Raw genomic sequence first — 22,753 nt, forward strand, 5'->3', positions numbered from 1 at the left:
ATATAGTGCCAAATATTTCTAGTAAAATGTTAGTTGAATGAAAAATCGAGAAAAGTTGCAAAACGTTGCAACATAAGATTCCTCTAAACAGCTTAAAACACCATACTACATAACTCAAGAGTATATAGGAAGCTGCCGGAAGTTGTAAAAAAGTTGCAAAAGTTGCAAAAACTTGCCCTCCTAATCACTAGGGGAAGTTTTTGTTGCACTAAAATCGCGAGAAAATGCACTTCATGTTGCAGGAAAAAGTTGCATAATGATTTCTGTTGAATTAGTATGGTATTAGATACTCGAAAGGTTCCGCTGCATAACCTAATTCCTGCAGAGCTGTCAAATTTGTTACTCTGCTTTTTCCCGAATATATTTTACCCGGTAGCCTACACAGCAAGAACATTACGCAATGCGGGAATTATTTTCGACAAAAAAGCCACAACAACATAGCGATAACCCTCACCCCCGAAAACAAGTTAAATGACACACCTCAAACCTCCTAAGTCTGCAAACTTGACCCAAGGCGTTGCAGAAAAATTCTCTCTTGGCGACTTTAACAAAATCAATAGCTTGAAGAAGGTGACCCATTGAAAATGTATTTTCAAAGGTCTCGCCTGGGCGTTCGTGAAATGGAAAACCATCTCAAATTTAAACGACAAAATTAGCAAAGCGATATATTTACATATTGTTCGGACGCGGTCGTGATTGGAAGGAGTAGTTGAACGATGAACGTCTTACTTGCAAGTCATTGTGCGATAGATAACACAGTGAGATGCAGATAACCCATCATGCAGCTCTTTGCTATGCATATCAAAGAGAATAGAGTGACACCGGAAATAATAGTTTACAGCATGTTTTATAGCACTCCTTCACATTTAGAGGCATTATTTGATGAAAGTTACCGTGAAAATTTGTATGAAAATTAGAGAAACTGCAAAAGTTGCAAAAACTTGCCCTACTAATCACGAAAAGTGTTGACACCGTATCCGATACAGCTTATCGGTAAAGTTTTTCGACTAAGACGCGGCCGTTATAATATCTATCTTCGAGTAAACAAAAGATTAGTATCGCATTTCCATATCAATACTATCGTTTGCATCCCATGGCGAATGCTTATTCTGTCGAAAATTAATACCTCCTGGATGCATCAATATGAATTAGGCTCTCTACACCTGACAGTCCATGCGAACGAATTACGATCGTTTTCACAATTACTTACTTACTTGAGTAGATTTAAAGTCCCTAAATTCTACTTCTACTTCAAGCAGTTTTGAGCTGCTTTTTAAAGTACGACTTCCACTTCTAATTGAGTAGCTTTCTTGACTACTATGACCACCTCTGATCACACATGCAATACTTTCCACCCGGCTTTGATTGGTGATGGCTCTGTATAGTGTCAGTACAACATCAGAGTTGACATGTGTCTAACTTGTGTTTGGCTGAGCTACTTACCTAATTGGATGGTAATAAACGCATGTATTTTTTTTAATTCTACAATGCTTTTTTAACAAATACTCATTTTTTGACAGCTTCAAAATCCAGCAGTAAGTAAAATTTGCTACATTATTCGTATTTCGCACCAAAATCATCATTTATAATGTTTAACTATTATGATTTGATACAGAAATGTTTTATGTTGGAGAACTACCGAAAAGCTCTTTTAATACTAACGAAGACAGTTCCGTGGATATTTCCATAGAAGAAGGTAACAAATATTCCGAGTTTATACATACAAATACCTTGAAAACAATTGTAAAAAGCATCAATAGTGCTTCATAGAAATCTATTTGTTTTTAAAGAAATAATGATTCATCAACAATATGCTCAGAAAGGACTCTTGGTGACAAAATATTGACAATGTATATTGTAACGAAAACAGTCTCAACCTTAATTTCGAATATGCCAGGTGTTTGCTAATTTGCTAATCATCCGCGGCTGCAACACCAATGGGTGCGGGTTCGGGTCCGACCGAGGTCGACTTCCAAATTCCGATACCCAAGTGTTGGAGGTTTACCTAGGCTCCTCCTCGTCACCTCATCCGCGTCAGCGGTGTCTTACAAAAGCCTAGAGGTGGGCCGTGCTATAAGTCGGCAGTTACGGAAAATAAGAAGAATATCGGCCTGGTGTAAATGACCATAGTAGTCGACAAACACCATGAATACCTCAAAAACAAACAATTTCGAATATACCAGGTGTCTCATTTGCTAATCATCATAGCATTGTTGTCTCTTTTATTGAAGTTGATAAATGTTCTTTAAATTAGAGTCATATTTTTCCTCTATCAACTAAGACTCTGTACAAACCTGCAGGTGTGAAAAGCATTAATATTGGCACAGGCTTAGCTAGAAGGAAGTCGACAACTCTGAATACTATGATCTTAAATAATGGTAAACAATTTAAATTTGTATGGCTTTTTTCTACAGATTCGAGCCAAATTGGATGTGTAAATATTTTTGGAAAGCTGACAAATTAATCAAATGGCGGGGCACAATTGAGAAAATTATTTGTTCTGACCAATAGTATTCATTGCTCTTAGGAAATGTAAGCAAATTTAGAATATATACTTGAAGTTGCCAGGGTCTCTGCATTAGCACAAAATCCATATTCCAATCATGTAGCACAGAGAATGAAGCACGTTTTAAAATTCCATAATAAGTGTGTATAGCATTATTTTCAAAAGTAATTGTTCATTTGATATTTCAGGCAAAGCTGAGCCGGAGGCGCCAGCTTGCTTTTTACTTAAAATATGTCAGTGCACTAAAAATATTCTCTTCGATCGCAGGTTAATCTGCAATTAAAAAACAAAGTAGCCAGCATATCAAATGAGTTCAACTCAGTTGATCAAGAAGATCGATGATTAACATGTGCTTCATTTTCTAGGTTGGGAGAAAATTTCTCAGAGCATCTATGTTAACTACTCCAAGCCTCTTAAAAAGGGGGCGCGCGTTTATCCAGGGAAGCAAATATTGGATAAAGCTGGGCGTGATGTTGCAATCAAAATCATAGATCACAATGATAAGAACTGGGATGAAGTTACCCATCTGCTGAATCTCGAGCATGCCAATGTCATTAGGATGTATGATGCCGGGAAATTCAAAAAAGGCAGTCAACAATTTATTTATATTGTTATGCAGCTGTGTCCAAAAACATTACAAGAATTCATCAATGAAAACAAACACGAGCCATTTATTTTCAAGAGATACTTTTCTTATGCTAAACAAATCGTTAAAGGAGTCAGATTCATACATGAAAAGGGAATTATGCATCGAAATATTGATCTTGAAAATATTCTTGTTTTCCCATCAAATGATAGATGCGGGATATCTGATTTTGGCTTGAGCAAGCAATTGCAGGAGGGACAGTCAGTGGATCCTGTCAGCTCACAAAAGACATTTACAGAAGGATTCAAAGCTCCTGAAATTCACGCTGATCCTAGCACCTACTCATTTCGATCGGATGCATTCTCCATAGGCATAGTTATTAGCATGCTTTTCTCAGAGGGCGTTCATCCTTATGGTCTTCATGACTTTGAGCGACAAGCAAATATAGTTAATAATAAACCCCCCGACCTGTCAAGTGTTGGCGAATTGATGGAACCATATCCTGAAAAGCGGGAACAACTGCTTGATCTTATACTGACTTTACTAAGTCATGATCCCAAAGGCCGCCTGAAACCGAAGAAGATATTGGAGCACGCATTTTTCTTAGGTATAAGAACTTCTCTAAAATTTCACGTATTATTATTATTCTGAACAGAGCCGCAGAAATATCTTTTATGGCTATGGTATCAGTCAGTTTATGTTACGATGACCCCATTGATTGGTACCGATGATGATTTTTTTTTTTGATTATTTATTGAAGACTCATTCGAATTAAATCCGAATACTAGAAGAGCGGAAGAAAGGTGTGTAGATTTGGTTTGCACATTGCAAAAATATTCGCAAACTAGCTTTTTCCTGCGCGCACTAATTATTCAAGTTTTTTACTGAAGTTCGTCCTATTCAATTTCTTATATTACACACCAGTAAAAATCGCTTCTCAAGTAAAAACTGCAACGATGCTCTCAACCCAGCCTTGAAGGGATATTGCTCCACCCATAAGAAATGGCTACGGTAGTTATTTTGCGTCGAAAGATAAATTATTTTTCAGAAGTACTTGTACTTGAAAATGTTGCAGTTTGTTATGATTTATTTGTATTTACCGCGCATTGGATAAATGTGTAATAAATAAATTGACTTCATGACCAATTAGGTGCTAAAATCTGGCGATACAAGGCACTATGCTAATGGCCTCATATACATTGATGCTATCAATGCAATGGGTATTTATTTCTCAATTAATTAGTTCAAGCAACTTGTGAAATCAATTTGCCATTCCATACCCTTACTGATTCAAGTTGCATCCAAAACTTCAAATCAACAATAAATTTATTGACTTTATTTTTAATCAAGTATTGTGTTTTGATATAAAACATTACTTCTATCAAGGCATTAGCGTCATAAGCAATGAAAGTGTTGACTGTGTCTCAATTTACATGGAACTGAGATTTTCTTTCAGATTCATCACGACTTCATCGGAACTCTACCAGTTATCCTGCACTTGACAAAGATAATCTTGAGATAGGTAGGGTACCTAGTTTTAGTATAGATATAATTCCGCCACAATTTGGCGAATTCGTGAGGATAAGTTGACGATAAGGGATGGAACGCATAAGTGAAGATACTAGTTATCAAATAAATCATATTAATCCATATCTCACAACTGAAAGCAGTCCTATTTAATCGGAAATGACATTTTTTACATGTTTATCATGGGTGTAGATCAGAGATGGTCAATTATTTTGCTCCGAGGGCCAAATAAGAAATAAAAAGTACGTCGGGTGGGCGGGTGAAAATTTTTAGCTATATTCTCCAGTGTGTTTTAATTTTATTTCTAAATTGCATTATTAATAGATGCTGCGGAGCGCAACCAACATTTTCAATAAACTTGGGACCCTGATTCCAGTATATACAAATATTTAGTGCTCTAAACCATCTTTGAATTTCAGTTTTAGGCTTTCTTATTTTGACATGCCCGTTAATTCTTCATGGGTGATAGATACGATGAGTCATATAGTAATCACGAGCACTGATTGACTCGTTTTATGTATTACGGATTTGGAAACAATACCAATTTGAACCACATACCGTATAATACGTAATGTTGCAATGGCAACAAAGAAGATATGAACTCAACTATATGGAAAGAGTGATTTCTTGTAACTTTAATTTCTGCTCATTCTTTGCCGCGTGGCCTTTATTTTGAATCTGGATTACGCATTCGAGGAACGTATATGCAGCGTAATCGTGGTACAGTGAGGATCAGGCTTCAAAGTAAACTAATTTCCTAAACTAATATCTATGGTTTTAGTCATTCAAAAGGCAAGTTTTATATTTTGCATTCCAAGTAATCTTTCGCGGGCCGCACTTTGCCCAGGTCTGGTATAGATGCAACTAACGTTAGGTACTGAACAAATTCATACTGCAAGGCAGGTTCAAATACTAGCAACCTAACCTAGCACAATAGCTCACAGTACAACATCAATATGATAAGTATTGAATATGAATATTTTGGGATAAATTACCAAGCAGTAAATAGAATGCTATTTAATTAGTAAAGACTCTGCAGGTCAAGATATTTAGGCTTGGATTTTCAATTAGGGAAATGGGAATATAAAATCGAGATATCTAATGTACGGGACTAGCACATATTTCCTAGTTTCAATAATACCCTTTTAGAACATTGCTACAGATTATTGACAGTAAATTTTATGAAGCCAGGCTCACCGCGTTGAAATACCAGAGGCTGCTATTGATATTTAAAAATAAGTCAATAAAAATTTGCGATGAAATTGATAATTTTGCAGATGAATCACGAGATCATGCGGCTGTCTCTATGACTGAATCAGACTCTCACAATTCACGCACTGAGACAGGTATTTTTCATGAATTTTTAATTCATTGAAGTCTTGACGGTAGATTTCATGAGTCTGTTGCAAGCTGGGGTCGCCCTCACGCATTATTGATGCATAAATCAGTAGGCTAACCATCTGTCTATTGCCGCAACTGGATTTCGAGCGACCCGTGGACAGCTTCCGCTCTTCCATGATAATCTTGCCTAAGGCAGGGCTTTGGAGCAGCTGTAAATTTGCATTGCTCCAGCTCCGGTTCCGGAGCTTTCTTCTCTCATACATTAGCTCCAGCTCCAGCTCTGGAGCTGCATCATTACCACTGTTCCGGCTCCAGCTCCGGCTACGGCTCTGAAAACTATCGAAGGTGTCTGTCTATATCAGGGGTGGGCAACCCGCGGCCTGCGGGCCATATGTGGTCCGCGAGAAGGTTTTGAGTAGACCGCAAGCTAATTTCCCATTATATTATCGAAATTGAATTGCTTAGATTGTGAACTTGCAATGCCAACCAAAATATGGCCGCGACACTTGGGATGTTGATGATTAAAATGACAGTTCCGACGCATGGGCAGATACAGGATCCAGCAGTCACATTTTTAGTAAATCGTCGTACATTACAATAAACTAAAGTAGCAAAATTTTTCTACACGTATCGCGTGCTTAATTGTCACGCGATTTCTTTCTCTGTAGCCTACCCTTGCGCTCACAGAAAGATCGTCGACGATGAAATGTAGCCACAAAATGATTGTCGTATATTAGCGGAAATCTTCGATATCGATATGTCTAGATGCCGAATAGTCATGTCCTTGCAAACTGAGCCAAGCGCGCGGTATACAGTCGACCCGCAATAAACCCAAGCAATAATAATATAAAACTTCTCGGCTCATGGTCGTCATATCGACATGTGCAATGAAATCACGTTTTTAACCTCTCTCCCATTTCGCGTAATACATAGTGATCATTATTTTCGAACCGTACAATGGGCCAACAAGATTGTGCTGATGATGAAATTGCCGGTATGCCGAATACCAACAATATTCACAGGCATAATACATATACCGAGGTTCGGCATTCATGTATGAAAATTGAACATACCACTGCTCTGCTGTTAAATCCCCATAGGAACATGGTTAGTCGGAAAAGGTAGCGCCTAAGAGAAAAAGATTCTTAATTTCGCAAAGGCCTGCTGTTGAATTAAGTGAACTCAGTAGATATGGTTGTTGCATATATAATAGCATCTTATGAAATACGTCGGAGCCGGAGCTACCTCTCAAATAACTGGATCCAGCTCCGGCTCCGGCTCCGACTGAATTTTATGTAGAGCTCTGGCTCCGGATCCAGCTCTGGTAAAAATGCACGGCTCCGGGCTCCGGACCCGGCTTCAAAGCCCTGGCCCAAGGCCCGTGTATCTACAACGGGAGCAAACGTTTTCAAATATCAAAATTAACAAGAAAAAGCGGCGTTCTAATATAACTTATGTTCACTTGCAGTCTTTACTACGGGTTGGTATGTCAAGCATGCAGCCAGAGTTCAAAAAATCTGTTCGTAACTTTGATCGACCACAGTAGGGGAGATGTGGTACCGATGGATCACTGGGACCGAAAATACTTTGAAAATTCTCTATGATAATTCCATGATTACACTCCGTGGACTTGTCTACAATTGCATGCTGGCAAAATATTTCCTCACAAACAAAAAAAATCGACGTGCGCGAACTATTGGGTCTCTCACAGATGTTTTTTTGTTTTTTTTGGGGGGGGGTGTAAACTAAATTTAGATCGACATATAGATTTGTCTTTGTAACCTCCAATACGAACAAACCAGAAATCATTATCATTGCGTAGTGTAGGGCTTGTATCAGGCTGTATAATGACACCTATTATTTTTTTTCGGTACCTTCGTTGAGTGAAAATTTTTTCGATTCATGCATAAAATTCGTAAGGTGGGGACCGATGATAAAATAGCCAAATCAAGCGAAATAATCAAGCATACTAATCATGAAACAAATGAAACATGCCTACGTACAGAAAATCTTTTTGTAATAATTGCATATGATGTTTTATCGCTATAACGAGGTATTTGGAAGTCACACTGTCGATTTTGGGGCAAAACGTATGTACCCTCAAATTTATATGTTCGTGCCTAAATCGAAACGTGATTTTATGACAACATTCAAGTTAATATTTATTCTATTTCTTGACGGTTGCGACCAAACATTCTTCTTTTGCTTGTTGTGGCTTAGATTATAATACTGAGCAAGAAAAGTTGTCACATCTGAGTTTTTTAGAGTATATGTCTCATAGGTCCCCGGGTCGTGTGCCATTGGACCCACCGGGTTGGGACCGATGATACGTTCGAGCAACAAATTTTGAACGTCAATAAATATTTTTTGAAAAGACGGATATTCATGTATATATTATGTTAATAAATTCATTGACTACTGTGTTTGGTTCCCTATGCTTCACGCTCAAAATTTACATCAAACAGGATTTATTTCTTATAGAGGTGGATAAATACGCGATTAACGTATCGATTCAGGATTCCGGCCCGCCGACTGGAGAAGTTTCCTGCCCCTGACATATAGCAAACCACTTTCAAAATACTAGCCATGTTCAAGCATATCCCTTGGCGCAGTGGTTCTAAAAATGGGGGCTTGGAAGTATCTGAAGGGGGCCCGAAGCCATTTGAGAGAAATGATCATTCTTGAACTCGGAAGGGGTTTAATTTGTGCTGAAACCTCCAAGTTTCAACAACGGATTTCAAATGCCATAGTTGCGTCATACCATCCATACGCCGATGCTATAGATTTTAACTGATACCGATACCTCGCACCGATCAAAAGATTATTATCTGACTTAATAGTACCTAGTGAATGCGTGTGGCTGCTAGCTGATGCTATTGGGGTCTGTCTGCCAAGCATCTTTGCAGGTTGCATTGAAAGGCACACAATTATGGTTAAATAAAATATTCCCTTATAAGATCATATGCCATTTATACTATGCATTTTGAATCTAAGAAACATGGATTTAAATCTAAGTGGCTCACAACGTCCAAGTATAGCCACTCCGACTATACTAAATCAGGTCACATTTTGTAGAATGCCAGACTTGAGAAGGGTCAGGCGCGATTCAATGTGACTTTCGGTTTTCGAAATTAATGTAGTATAGCGGCCTTGGCAATTTGAGCCTCACAGTAGAGATGTGAACGGTGGCGGGATAGCGTTGTGGTAGGCTACTTTACCGAGGTCGACTCCAGAATTCTTACCCAAGTGTTGGTTGGAGGTCTATCTAGGATTTCCCTCGCCATCTGATCCGCGTAAGCGGTGTCTTAAAAAGCCTTGAGGGGGCCCTGCTACGAGTCGGTATATACGGAATGATAATGAAGAATGTTGGCCTGGCGTAAAATGACCAATGCAGGCGAAACAACATGAATATGAAACAAACGCACAAAAAAAAAAACAGGTGCGAACAGCAAAGGAAAATTATGCGCCTTGTACGGAAATACCAACAAGAAATTTGCTTCTGGTACGTTTGGGTTATTCCAAAATCTTTCCACTATAGCAGGGGCGGGCAACATACGGCCCGCGAAGGGATTTTGACCGGCCCGCAGACAATTTTCCCTCTTACATGATAATGTGGACCGCGGTCCCAGTATGCCGAGATTCCCCACTACTTGCTTACTAGGTCAAATTTGAGTGACTGTATGTTTGTGTATGCAGCGTGAGAGAGTAGAGCTTATGCGTAACTTAGTCGAAGCGAGAAGACTTGCTTTAACGGCATTTACGATGTACTCAACCCTAATGTCGTTTGTGGTAATCATGGTGCTTGTCAACTACAATGGCCATTTACATCCGGCTGATATTTCTTATTTTTGATTTCGTAACCGCCGACTTGTAGCACGCCACACTTCTAGGCCTTTGCAAAACACCGCTCATGCCACGGGTCGCCAACTCAAAACGGGTCGCGGGCCACTTTTCAAATTTTGTAGAGAACGCGGGGCGCATGAATTCAATATCGAGATTAATTAGTCCACACAGTTGAACAACGACGCTATCTGATCACCTACTCAGCCCTAATGAATTGATATATTGGTAAATTCGGGGTACCGGCCTTATCGAACGCCTTGAAATCAGAATTAAGGATTGCACCGCGTGTTGATTGAACAGACAGAAGCAGACATGGCGGATGCCTGTATGGAAATGCTATTCTCAAATCCACAATGCCGTCCTCATTATCGACGATAAATGGCTTTGATGTGTCATTGCTGTCGTTAAAATACCTGCATTAAATACGATTTATTCCTTGTAGCCCATATGTGGATAAATACGCGAATAATGTATCGATTCAGGAAACCGGCCCGCCAAGCACCTAATTTTTCTATATCCGGCCCGCCGACTGGAGAAGTTGCCCGCCCCTGCATTATAGGCTACCGACAATCCTGATGGGAGGTCAAGAAATGATAGCATGCCACAAAGTGACACATTTTTGGCAGCAGTCACGTTCTTCAGATTGCCACCGTATTCGAACTGCACCTGAAAGTATTTTAAAAATATTCCACATACCACACGTGCAATATCTGTGATTTCGAGGTTTATCCTCATCGCGCGTCATTGCTTCTTAACCCTTTGCAACATCACAGAGTCGCATCTGTGTTATGATGGTGTATATTCTGAACATCATTTGGCTGCAGCTCGACTACAGCGGTTTTTTTTATGAAGAAAATGGCTTCAATGGTCCAACTTCAATATGGGACCACATAATGTTTGGAGCGCAGTTCCTTCTTCACTCATAATGCGATTATCTGGTGTCGTGTTATAAAACGAAATGTAAATGCCGTATAATTTGATTCTATCTATAAATCATGTGGATTGAAGGGATACATGCACGTCTGGTGTCGCGCACTGTTGACCATAATACCGCGCATTGAATTGGTGTGTCTGTACAGACTTGCGAAAAAATAGAGGGAATATCGGAAGGGGCGTGACAATTTCAGTATAACCAAGGATGGCGTGTCTAAAAATTTTTAAGAATCACTGCCCTAGTGAATTCGAATGTAGGCTACTTTTGAATAGCATGAGATGAAGCCACGCAATTATTGTAAGTAAGATCATAAATGGGCGTATCAGTTTGGATTCTCGGCATTTTAGTCAATCGTTTAATTGAACCTGGACATGATCTCTGACATACTGTTGGTAATGTTACAGATCGGATAAAGAAGGTCATTGTAGTAAAAAACAAACAAATTGGTGATATGCGAATTGAAAAAGTTTGAGAAATTGCGCTAGCCTATACTCACGTGAAAGTGTGTCATAATATTGATTAATTCTCTGCGTGATTAAATATCATATAGCTGTAATGAATCTTTTGCAGATGATATACAGCTTTCAGACTCAGTTACCATGCTTCTCGAACCTATTAAAGAAAACGTTAAACGGGTATACAAAGGTAGATACGCCAACAACGATTTGCAACTGGCCATCAAACTACTGGACAAGGGCAAAGAAAGTGAAAGAGAAGTTAAGATACTTGCAGGATTGAGTCATGAGAACATTGTAAAAATAATCGAGGTTGGGAAGTGTGAGTGGAAAGTACCGTGTATATATATTGCAATGGAACTTTACCCGGAAAACTTGGCGGACCACATCAGAAACAACAAGGGAAAATTGTTCGATTTTCATAAATCTTTCAATTTCTCCAAACAACTAGTCACTGCCGTTGCATATCTACACGGAGAACGCATAGTTCACCGTGATCTAAAGCCATGGAATGTTCTTATTGCAAAAGATGGTAAAACGATTAAACTCACTGATATGGGTTTAAGCAGGATGGTGACAGATGGAGAGTCTAAAACTAAAGTATCCTACCTATCAGCTGGGTCCGACGGATTCAAGGCCCCTGAGACCTATAATGATATGGACACGGATAACGGTGGCGAAGGGAATGGGACATACGCTTATAGTTGTGACATCTTTCCGCTTGCCATTAATATCTACTACATTTTCTCAAACGGAAAGCATCCATTTGGCAGGAATCACCATCTTTGGGTTGCCAATATTATACGATGCATTGAACCTAACCTCACCCAAATCAAAATAATTAATGAACAATACACCGCAAAACGTCATCAACTCATCGAATTGCTTACGGCAATGCTTGATAACGATCGCAAGAAGAGGCCATCTGCCAGAGAGGTACTCGTCAAAGATTTTTTCAAAAGTAGGTCATTACTTTATAAAACTCCTGGTTGTTTATTTTGTGGTGTTTATGACAAGGGTTGGATCCACTTCCAATGAGAGTGATGGTGCGTAAAGTACGCCTACTAGTTTTGACTGAGCATGAGCATTGGTGAGCATGAGCATGACTCCTTGGCTGTGGCTGTACATTATATTCTTGTAATGATATTTGTATGTGTGGCACAATTAGACGCATAAGCGAGGCCTGTACCCCATAGTTCTGAATGCACATAAGTTTTTCAGTCATTTCGAAATGATGAAAATGCTCCTTCGGCTGTCACTATTTCAAAAATTACCTGCTGATATTCAGTGTAATTTAGGATCATCATATACTTTTCTGTCTAGTTTGGAATCATCATTGTCATAGATGATAGACAGGATTTCGGCATAACAGTTTTCCTTGACCATAAACGGTAGCTCTTCTCCTGACATTTTTTGTTCAACTCATCCGGCAATACACTCTTACAACGTCATCTGATGCCACGGTCCTGGTGATGTATGTATGTGAACACTGTGCAGTTGAAATTACTCAAATAACATAATTAGAGTATGCACGTTATCAGGTAGGTAACAGCATGTAGGCCATAATTAACTATGCTGCTTTCAGATGACATATATTATATAATATAATATATAATATTATATAAAACATAGTTTCAGCCTCATATTAAACGAGGTATCCGCTGCCTATAGGTGAATTGATAATTTGATGTACAAATCGGAACATTCTTCATTAGGCCTCTCAAAATTGTACCACTTTTATATATTATCAATTAGATTTTTCACTATAGATCATCACCAATTGCATAAAAGTTATATTTTCGTGCCGGCCAAATACAAACCTTATGGCACTTTTTCTACATTCCAAACCAAGTCATTAAAAATTCAACTTGAAATACAAGTCCAGTCTTTACGCTTTTACAGAATGTTTCCACTCCAATGCAAGGAAGTGAGGAAAACGAATATTCGAGTTGAGCCTTCAATGTACAATTCTGAACATCCAATTTTTCCAATTATCTATAGCTCAGTGGTTCCCAGCGTGGGTGATATCGACCCAAGTGTGTGATCTTTAAAAACAAGGGGGTGGTAATTCCAAAGAGCGCGAAAATGTTAGACCGTCCGGTGAGATATATTTAATTAACACAGTCAGAAAATGCACGTGATGAGTCCTTATTGTGCATATGACGCGAAAAAGGTCAACTCAACGGAAAGTGGCCGCTGAAACTGGTTTTCCGAGCACCTACCATCTCGGGAAAATGGTCTTGTTTAGTGCATTTACCAGCGATCAGAGTTAGGTGAATAAAATTTGAGATTAAATGTCCTCTTTTTCGGATCGGCAAATACGGGGGCGGAAATTTGTTTCGAGATTGATAAGGGAGCAATGAGTCGAAAATGGTTGGAAACCACTGGTCTATAGCTATTGTTGTCTCAAGATTCCAATATCTGAACTATGCCATGCCTATCAACGTCGTGTTTACTAATATTCATACTGCTGTATAAATAAGTCTACGAAATTGGATTTTCAAATTTCCAGAAACCAATGAAAGTTACTGTGTTGATCCTGACCTAGTGGTACGTATCTCAGGACAAGCTAGAATCGTGAGTATGACAACGTAATTATTGGATTTAGAATTTTTGTTATTAATACAGCTTGGAGATTCTTATAGCACATGTTGTCACTTCTTATTTCAGAGTTTACCGGACTTGTGTAGGTACTGTGGACTTGGATTGGCCAACAAGCCTGAATTTCTTAGCTGTGTGTCTATACTTTTAATTTCGTTGACTCTCAGAATTTTGGGTGTTAAACCAGCAGTGTTTTGCAACGCATCCTTTACTCCTCACTCAGAGATCGTACCCACTCTTTTCTAATTATGAAACGGGATGTTATCAACCCCTGAGCCCAACCTCCTATCCGACAAGTCACAAACCGTTATCAAAAACCTTAGCGTGATCGAAATTTTAGTTTATAACTTGTTTCTCTAAAGTTAATTTAGTCTCCCTAAGAGTTTGTCTTGTAATTGAGACTGCCGCATAATCACTAACTTTTCAAATGAGTGATTTATCAACTTGATATAGCTACCTTGCCAACTTCACATCAATATTATTTCCTTTTTGTTTATAGGCACCAATTACCTTTTGGGTTGACTGTTATTGTATTCTAGCGAAAATCAGCTGCAAGATTTGCATCACTCAACACCTTCAAACCATTAACAATGTCAAATGCGATTTCTGTGACCCCCTCAACGTAATTTGTATACTTAATTCGTTATCAGGGCTCCGGTACAACTTCGAAGCGATCTAATTCCGATGGATGCCTGGAAACTTTGAAGGTTGGTGTTTCAATATAATTTCAATCCTGTTGCCTTTGACATTTCATGCATACCACTTCTGTTAATATTCACTTCATGAGTTCCTGTGCTCAACATCAACCAAACATATGATGCCATGATGAGCAAAGATGGTCGATGAAGTGATTGGTGATGGTGGTGGTGGTGGTAGTAGTAGTAGTAGTAGTAGTAGTAGTAGTTGCTTCTATAATAGGCTACTAATCCTAACCCTAACTCTGACCGCTTGTGAATTGAATAAAAATTGTGATTTTTTTCGAGGTGGTGCTCGGAAAAATGGTTTTCGCGACTATACTTTCTGTTGGGTTGACCATTTTTGTTTAGTTAGTATTCGCCTCATTTGCAGAATAAGCCATCTTCGCGTGCATTTTATTGGCCGTCTTAATTAAATATATGTCACTGGACGTACCAACAGTTTTGCTCACTATGGTATTTTCGCCTCTTGTTTCTAAAAATCGCGCATGTTGGGAACCACTGGTCTAGGCTAAGACCAGCCGTAACACAAGCTAATCTGTACTCTAACCCGATATAACGTGACCTTATTCTTAACTCTAACCTTTATGACACAACTCATCTTACCCCTAACTGACCCTAACTATGCACTGCACTAGGTGAGTCTGTGATATTTCATACCACATCAATTTTAATAAAAAACCTACATCTCTGAATCAACAAACTTTTGACGTTATTGTTCACTGATAAAAGCAACAATCGTAGAAGAAGTGATTGAAGCCAGTAGTGTATAATTAGCTTTCCATACTCTTATACGGGTTCTTATTATTAGTCTCCAATTTACACATCCAATGCCTTCAAAAGTAGCCTACTTATTTGGGTAGTTGCGAAACTCAATTACTGTAATGCGACCAAGCCTAGTATTCGTCAATTGCTGACAACATAACGAAATAAACCAAATGCATCTCCGACCTCACGAATAGACTGGGAATCTGACTTGGACAACTATATAACTAGAGCAAAATTCCAGTGATCTAATTTTATTATAATTTGTGAAATGTTTCCATGCTCTAATTCTAACTCTAATCTAATTTGTGAAATGACCCTATGCTCTAATTTTAATTCTAATCCAATTTACTGTTTTCCTGAAAATGCCTCTTTGTCCGAGACATATTGCAGCTAGTTAACAAGAATATCCCTCTGACACAGGGAGAACCAGTGCCAAGCCGCCATCGCCTTACTTACAACGTAGTCATATAGTAGTTATTGTGACGACGAATAATAGCCTGCGAGCATGGTAGCTTGTATTCTGCGAACAACATTCTAGTTTTTAAAACTTTATGTTAGTACACCGCCGTGCTGACTAACACTGGCGAAGCCCATGATTACAACAAAAGAAGTAATATTTTATTAAACTAGTATAAATAGTAGGGATGGTGTGAACGTGAGGTTCACGTTCACGTTCGCGTTCTGTTTGTGAACCTCAGAAATTTAGAGGTTTACGTTCACAAACGAACCTTGGTAGGTTTTGCACTGTGAACCTTTTCACATATTACAATTTTCATTTCATTATAACATCTTTGTATGAAATTGATTGCATTTTAACTGCGGGTCACTCTATGCATGGCGGTGGCAGCATAAACAAAATCAACAAAAGTTGATTACAAAAGTTTGCTCGAAATATCCCGCTTTCCGTTTGTGAATATTTAGTGACTCTCTGCTAAGACACCAACCCGCAATCATACAACATCAAGAACAAAATACACTACTCATGCAGTCCTCGAATGATGCTTATTCAATCAATCAATGAAATTGATATCATAGTGTCTTATATGATGTCGACACAGCCAAATCTCACGCCTCAGTGAAATTCTATCACGTCACAATTTCCATTTGGCTGCAGGCAATTTGACGGTCATTTTTGACCGGCTTGCCGAGCATCAAATTTGGTAAAACGGGTATCAATCGAAAGCTGACTCTGCACTGATTACGAAAATATAAATTTTATTCCGCTCATGGCCCTGGAACTCCCACAATCAGCCTCGAATTTTTCATTGTTATGGAGATTGGCATTGGGACGCAACAATGGTGTCTGTCTCTTTTTTTCTTGAACTACTCTCTCGTTTCGCCAGACAGCATTGTTACGTCCTGAGCTACTATCTCGTTTCGCCAGACAGCATTGTTGCGTCCCAATGCCAATCTCCATTACAATGAAAAATTCGAGGCTGATTGTGGGAGTTCCAGGGCCACGAGCGGAGTAAAATTTATATTTTCGTAATTAGTGCAGAGTCAGCTTTCGATTGATACCCGTTTTTCCAAATTTAATGCTTGGCAAGCCGGTCAAAAATGACCGTTAAATTGCCTGAAGCCAAATGGAAATAATGACGTGATACAATTTCACTGAGGCGTGAGATTTGGCTGTGTCGACACCATATAGGACACTACGTTGATATCCTTGTCTGATGTTAAAAATCTAGCTGGCGTGCAGGGTCAATCTTGACTTTATATGCTTATTTTTGTATCATAAAAACCAAATTCGTGCGATTGGGGTGTTGGCTACTGCTGTAAAACTTTTTCATGGGGTAATATCGGTGGTAAGTATAGAGACATGTTTTACACTCCGCTAAATATCAACGTAGCAATACTCAGACACCAAATACATTATCCGGACTTGTGCAGACCGTTAAGGAGTAAGCTTATTTTCCCTTGCAAGTCATCATCGAAATTTTTGGCAATGCGACGATAGATATTGATTTTATTGGATCAGCTTATTAAATCATTTGATTGCCCCAGTTGAAACATTTAGCCTCGTTCAAAACGTCAGTACGTACTTCAGCATTATGGCATTATGTGGCTCGAGTCGTCGCTAGGTATCGTGTACAAATGCACATTGATATATGCTATCACTTCACTGAAATGTAGGGCTAGAATTAACAATATGACGTCATGTGACGTCATGAGGTTCACGTTCGCGTTCACACGGAACCTTTCAAAAAGGTTCGCATTCAAGCGAACCTGAACCTTTCAGAGGTTCACGCCATCCCTAATAAATAGGCCTACACTAAGAAATATCATGACCATAAACGTCATTTTATTTTGAGCTATGAGCTGCGTGCGCACGATACCCGACAGCGCTTCCCAACGACTAATGAATCGATGTTGGGGCTCCAGACATGTTACTAGCTGAAAGACCATCTCATCCTAAAGATTGATCGTGTGGGGACGTCCTATGCCGTTTCCTAAGCGTCTCGGTCTGGGCAGTGTCTGGGCCATTGCATGTCGAGGCAATGTGCTTTTTGATAACAGCTGACGCCCCATCGATGGGATGCTGTTACCATCGCCGAAACCGTTTCAGCGAGTGTGGAATAGTGTTGTTGGTCACAGGCGAATGGCATATTTTGAAACAACAACAATATTTTGAAACTGAAATAAATTTTAGCACTTCAAAATGCTTTATTTCGCATTCTTCCAAAATCAGATCATCAGCCGCGATTGCGTTAACCCCTGGTATAGTACACTATTCTCGTGATGATGGGAATGCACCGTGATTTGATATGAACTGGTTTTTGTTGTATTTATTTCCCATTCACAATTTCATTCAATGTCCAAGTATTTCGAAAAAAATGTATAGCTCTATAATTCTAATTTTAATCTAATTTGGAAATAGCTGTGTAGCTCTAAATTTAATTATAATCTATTTTGGAAAAACTAATGTAGCTGTAATTCTAATTCTAATCTAATTTGGAAAAACTTGTGTAGCTCTAATTCTAATTCTAATCTAATTCGGAAAAGCTGAAAATTTTCTAGTTGTCCAAGTCTGCTGGGAACAGCTCGTTATTTACGATAAAACACACACTTATCGATAGCTGAAACCATTCCACTTGAAATAGCCAGTTAACTGTACTAATGAATAACTGCACATTTCACCGAATTAAAACCCCACAAACCGTTAAATATCCTACAAAACCTCATAGGAACAAGTAAGCTTGATTTGAGTTGATATTAGACTTGGAACACGTAGGCTACTTAAGAAACACGACTCGCAGTAGTTTTGTGGACTTGGAACAGCCTATTTGGTTGCGAAAAAATCGTTTATAATATTTGTGAAATGTGTCCCAAAGTCAAAGTATTTAGCACTGCAACTTCTTTTAAACTATTCTTTCATTCTCCTTCACAGGAAATGGATACAATTGCGGGGAATCCAAGCACACAATCAATGGCATGTGGGGAGCCTGAATCGGTATTGCAGTTTTCATTGAAATTGAACTTTCATCAAAATTAGTACAAAAGTAGATTTTTTGTCATCAGATAGCTGAGCATTCTCATCCCGCAAAAATAGCGAAGACATCGACATCTTCATTGCCAGTGCATCTTATGAAACAGGACGGGGTACGTTGTCATTTACATCATACATATGGCAGGTACTGATTGTTGTTAACCATTTTCTACCGCTGCTCAACATTGTTTCTAAAGAAACACTGGAGAGACTCGATTTTGACGTCATGTCAATGTGATGAGCGAATTTAGAAGATTGCACGTTTAAAACTGACCCTGTTGTTTCCCCCAAGGTAGTGTTGGGGTGAGATTAGTCATGACTTGCATGGAGTTACGTTTTCCGAATGACTTGACTTGAATTGACTCGAGTCACTATCCGAGGATGACTTGATTTGAGTCATTTGAGGAATATAGAATTACTGTAATCAAACTTTCAAGTCAATTTCACTTCTCAAAGCATAATGAACCGCTTGGCGGCACCAAAAAGTAACCACGTCCTCCCGATATGTACAAACTGCTATCCATTTAGTTAGTTATTTAGCATGTATTATACTCCGTGAGCAGCATTCTCACCAATTTATGTAAATAGTCCCTCACAAACAACTTGACCTGGAGATATTGGGTGATTTGAAATTAACTCGAATTCTGAAAATTCGAGATGACTAGACTTGACTCAACGGCAGGGGTGTCAAACATATGACCTGCTTGACCAATTAATCCGGACCGTGAAGCTATTCTAAGTAATGTGAAAGATGTTTTTGTTATGCGGCTCATTTATATCAGTAAGAAATACTTTCACGTAAATAATAATTAATCCCTCAGGACAGCAAATGCCGAGCATGGCCATTAGCCACGTTTTAACCATAGTGTTGAGTTTCACTAAATTCACTATTAGGAACAAATAGGGGTCATTGACACCAAATTACATGAGCCCAGTCCATAGTTTTCTGGAAAATGGACGAAAAATAGTCATTTACAGAGACGAAAATGCCAACAATACGAAATCGTTGTATCTGAGCTAGGTCGCCTGCATCAAGAGTATATTAGTTACACGAGGAATCGAATTCAAATATCGCTTGTCGCACCGGTACAGGAACATACCTTATTCAGATCCAGAATGCTCCGCGGTCTCCAGAAAAATCCGAATGGTGATACAAAATTATGAACAAAATTTTAGTGACAATGTTTACGGTTTAGTCTCAAGTATTCCTCAAAACGAAATGCCTCTCGTTACGATACCCGAATACGCAGCACGCCGCATTACGACAAAGCAAAGAGATGATAGAAATATGACAAATTATATCATCATTAGAGCCGCAGTTTTCGTGGCTTATAAACTGTATTCAATCGACCAACCATCACATTTTTGACAATGTTTTGTAAAGGCTTGATCATAAAGCATTCCATTAAATCACAATGATATGTACATGGAAGTGACACTATTCGGAATCATTTGACTTATACGCCCACGAGCGTTCAAAATGTTCGAATCCGGTCCGCTACCCAAGCTGAGTTTGACACTCATGCTCTACGAACTTTGACACTTGCCCGATTTGACTCGTGAGCTCACTTGACAAAAAACAGGCATTGTTTTGCCTTGATACTGAAAACTTTGTAGCAGAAGTGGAAGTAGCCTTCCAAGATCATAAACACTTTAATAAACACTGCAAGTAAGCAAAATCTACTTGAGTCTGAAGTCTATGCATTTTGGGACTGATGACCACATCTATGGTTGCATTTAAGGGTAAAGATGAGGTCGGGCCCAGGTCTACTTGTGTTGCGGTTATGGTGAACGTTAGGGGTAATGTTAGAGAGAATTAAGGTTTGGACTTGGACTACGGTCGGCTCAGGTTATAAAACCATCCATTCAACTTGGGTTAGGGTTGGATTATGACAGCTCGACTTTGAGCGGCATGTAATTTGTGATACCACAAATGGCCACACAATGGCAGATAATTGTTCGCTACGGCACCCTCGCGACAGTTCAGCATTCAATTATACTTTTATGGTTGGTAATTCGATAACACAACGCGTGCTCTGCGACTCTTGACCGTTCGTCGTCATTATTCGGTTTGTCTGAATTGACTGTCAATATAAGCTCGTGATGCTACCGATTGCACTGGTATCATTAAAGTTTAATTTATGTAGAAATTACTAGGTTTTGGGAAACAGGAACAAATTAATTATGATACCGATCTCTGAAAAAGAGTGGTACTTAAATCCATTGGCTCTTAACTGTTCTTCCATGTAACTCTAGAGGTTCCAGAGAGACCCAGGGGTTCCGTGGACATAAGATCAGCTCATACATATGATTTGTGATGACACGTCAGTTCTGGCCAAATCGAACTAAAATCCTCCCTAAAATCGCCTATAAAATTCGAATTCGGCATTTCCTACAAACAATCGCCTCTACACAATGGCTGGTTATTATCGGATGTCTAGGGCATCCAGAGAATCCCATTCGTGCTCCTAAACACTATGCTGTATATTGGGGAGAGGCCACTCACTTTTCCATCTATCAGCCATCAAATCGACCCTAATCAAAATCCATCCACCACACTTACAGTGTCAGCAGAAGGAGCTTTTGTCCAGGCTGAAAGCTGGCCACCAGCTGCACTGAAGGTTTGCCTCATGTTGTATTTGTTTCTATGAATTCATAATTCGGTCCATGCAATGCAGTAAGATGAAAGTTTCTAAAAACCCTCAATCTTCATTTCCTGACGATGGGATCCTAAAGAGGGTTAGGTTGAAACACTTCAGGTTTTGATATATTCACATGATGAATATAGTATTGAATGGGATACTAAAATTATTCTTGCGAATATTTATGTACTTTTAATGTCAATGTTTGATCAACACCATTTATAAAGTGTTTACATAGAGGTTGGAGGCCTATACTCTGTCCAAGATCCACTCGCTTCAGTCTAATCACATAAATTAGCAACAAGGTTTAAGAATTCAGTGTTTATAGATTTTACTCAATCCATTAAACGGTGCTATGAATCAGTGTCTCTTTTATCACAGCTCAGACATAAATTGCATAATTTTCAGGATATGGATTTTTAGAGCATCTCCGTTCTCCAACGTCTGGACAAGTTTTCACGATTATGTCGCCAGCACTGCAACCTTCATACTGGCTTGTGGCATTTTTACTAAAGATTTGATACAAATGAAAATTATTGAATCTGCAGAAAATCAGAGATTGTATCATTGAACCATTGATATGTCCAACTTAATGATCCCAATTTACGTATTACATTCGGGCTTCGCCACAGTGTTCTCATGGTGCCAATAAAGAGTTACCTCTTGTGTATTGAAGCGATCACAAATGAATTACTTATACCGTGATGGGTTAATCAACATTTTTGAAGTATGAGTTAAAGAAAGACGTTTTGAAATCGCCCATATTTGTTGAACCATTAGATATTGCTATTCACTATTATTCACATAGGTTAATTTTGCAATTTTGAAATCTACGGTAAGCAACTGCTGGAATGGAGCGCACTTTTTTCTATTTGCGAAAATCAGTAGTGGTGGCATGTCTTGTTACGTGTATACTAAGGTTACCATATTTCTGGGAAGCAGATTCCGGACTCTTTATAGCGCCCACTAGCGGATTTTAAAATTAGATATAACACACCGTCTGTCAATATGACGTCACACTAGCAAAACATTGCCAAATGACTGTATACAGGAATGGGGTGGAACATGGGTCATAAATTGGGCCATCTGTAATATGATGGTGATTGATACTTGCTAGGGTCTGCAATAGATTTCCCCATTGGCCGGATGAAATCGTCTGGCGGGCCATGTCTGCCCTGTCGGGATTGTGTTTGACAGCCCTGCTATACTGTTAGGTCGGGGCGGCTATCTGATTGTGTGTTTTTTTAATCGGGTCCGAAACAACATTTTTTTCTGCCTCCTTCCGCCTAAAAAAATGCACTGAAATTGAGCTCACCATAGGGTAATCGATGTAGCTTCTCGGGCAATTACTATATGCGTTTGGCTGTT

At 39.0% G+C, this 22,753-nt stretch overlaps 1 protein-coding gene across 2 annotated transcripts; it reads left to right on the forward strand.

The window, feature by feature from the left end:
- The first annotated feature begins 1,368 nt into the window (after positions 1-1,368).
- Positions 1,369-22,295, forward strand: LOC145436085 (serine/threonine-protein kinase/endoribonuclease IRE1-like). 2 transcript variants are annotated; one of them, XM_080313364.1, is made up of 10 exons: positions 1,369-1,696; positions 2,872-3,699; positions 4,549-4,614; positions 5,897-5,965; positions 11,308-12,153; positions 13,705-13,769; positions 14,444-14,500; positions 18,645-18,707; positions 18,776-18,856; positions 21,794-22,295. In XM_080313364.1, the coding sequence occupies exons 1-10, from the start codon at positions 1,618-1,620 to the stop codon at positions 21,806-21,808; spliced, it is 2,169 nt and encodes a 722-aa protein (XP_080169490.1). In that variant the 5' UTR covers positions 1,369-1,617; the 3' UTR covers positions 21,809-22,295. The 2 variants fall into 2 exon arrangements, with proteins under 2 accessions (XP_080169490.1, XP_080169493.1); XM_080313367.1 differs by lacking the exon at positions 11,308-12,153.
- Positions 22,296-22,753: the final 458 nt, after the last annotated feature.

The sequence above is a fragment of the Botryllus schlosseri genome, chromosome 3 (assembly GCF_051294905.1).
Source record: "Botryllus schlosseri isolate E-star chromosome 3, Bs_hap1, whole genome shotgun sequence".
In the NCBI taxonomy this organism is placed as follows: domain Eukaryota; kingdom Metazoa; phylum Chordata; class Ascidiacea; order Stolidobranchia; family Styelidae; genus Botryllus; species Botryllus schlosseri.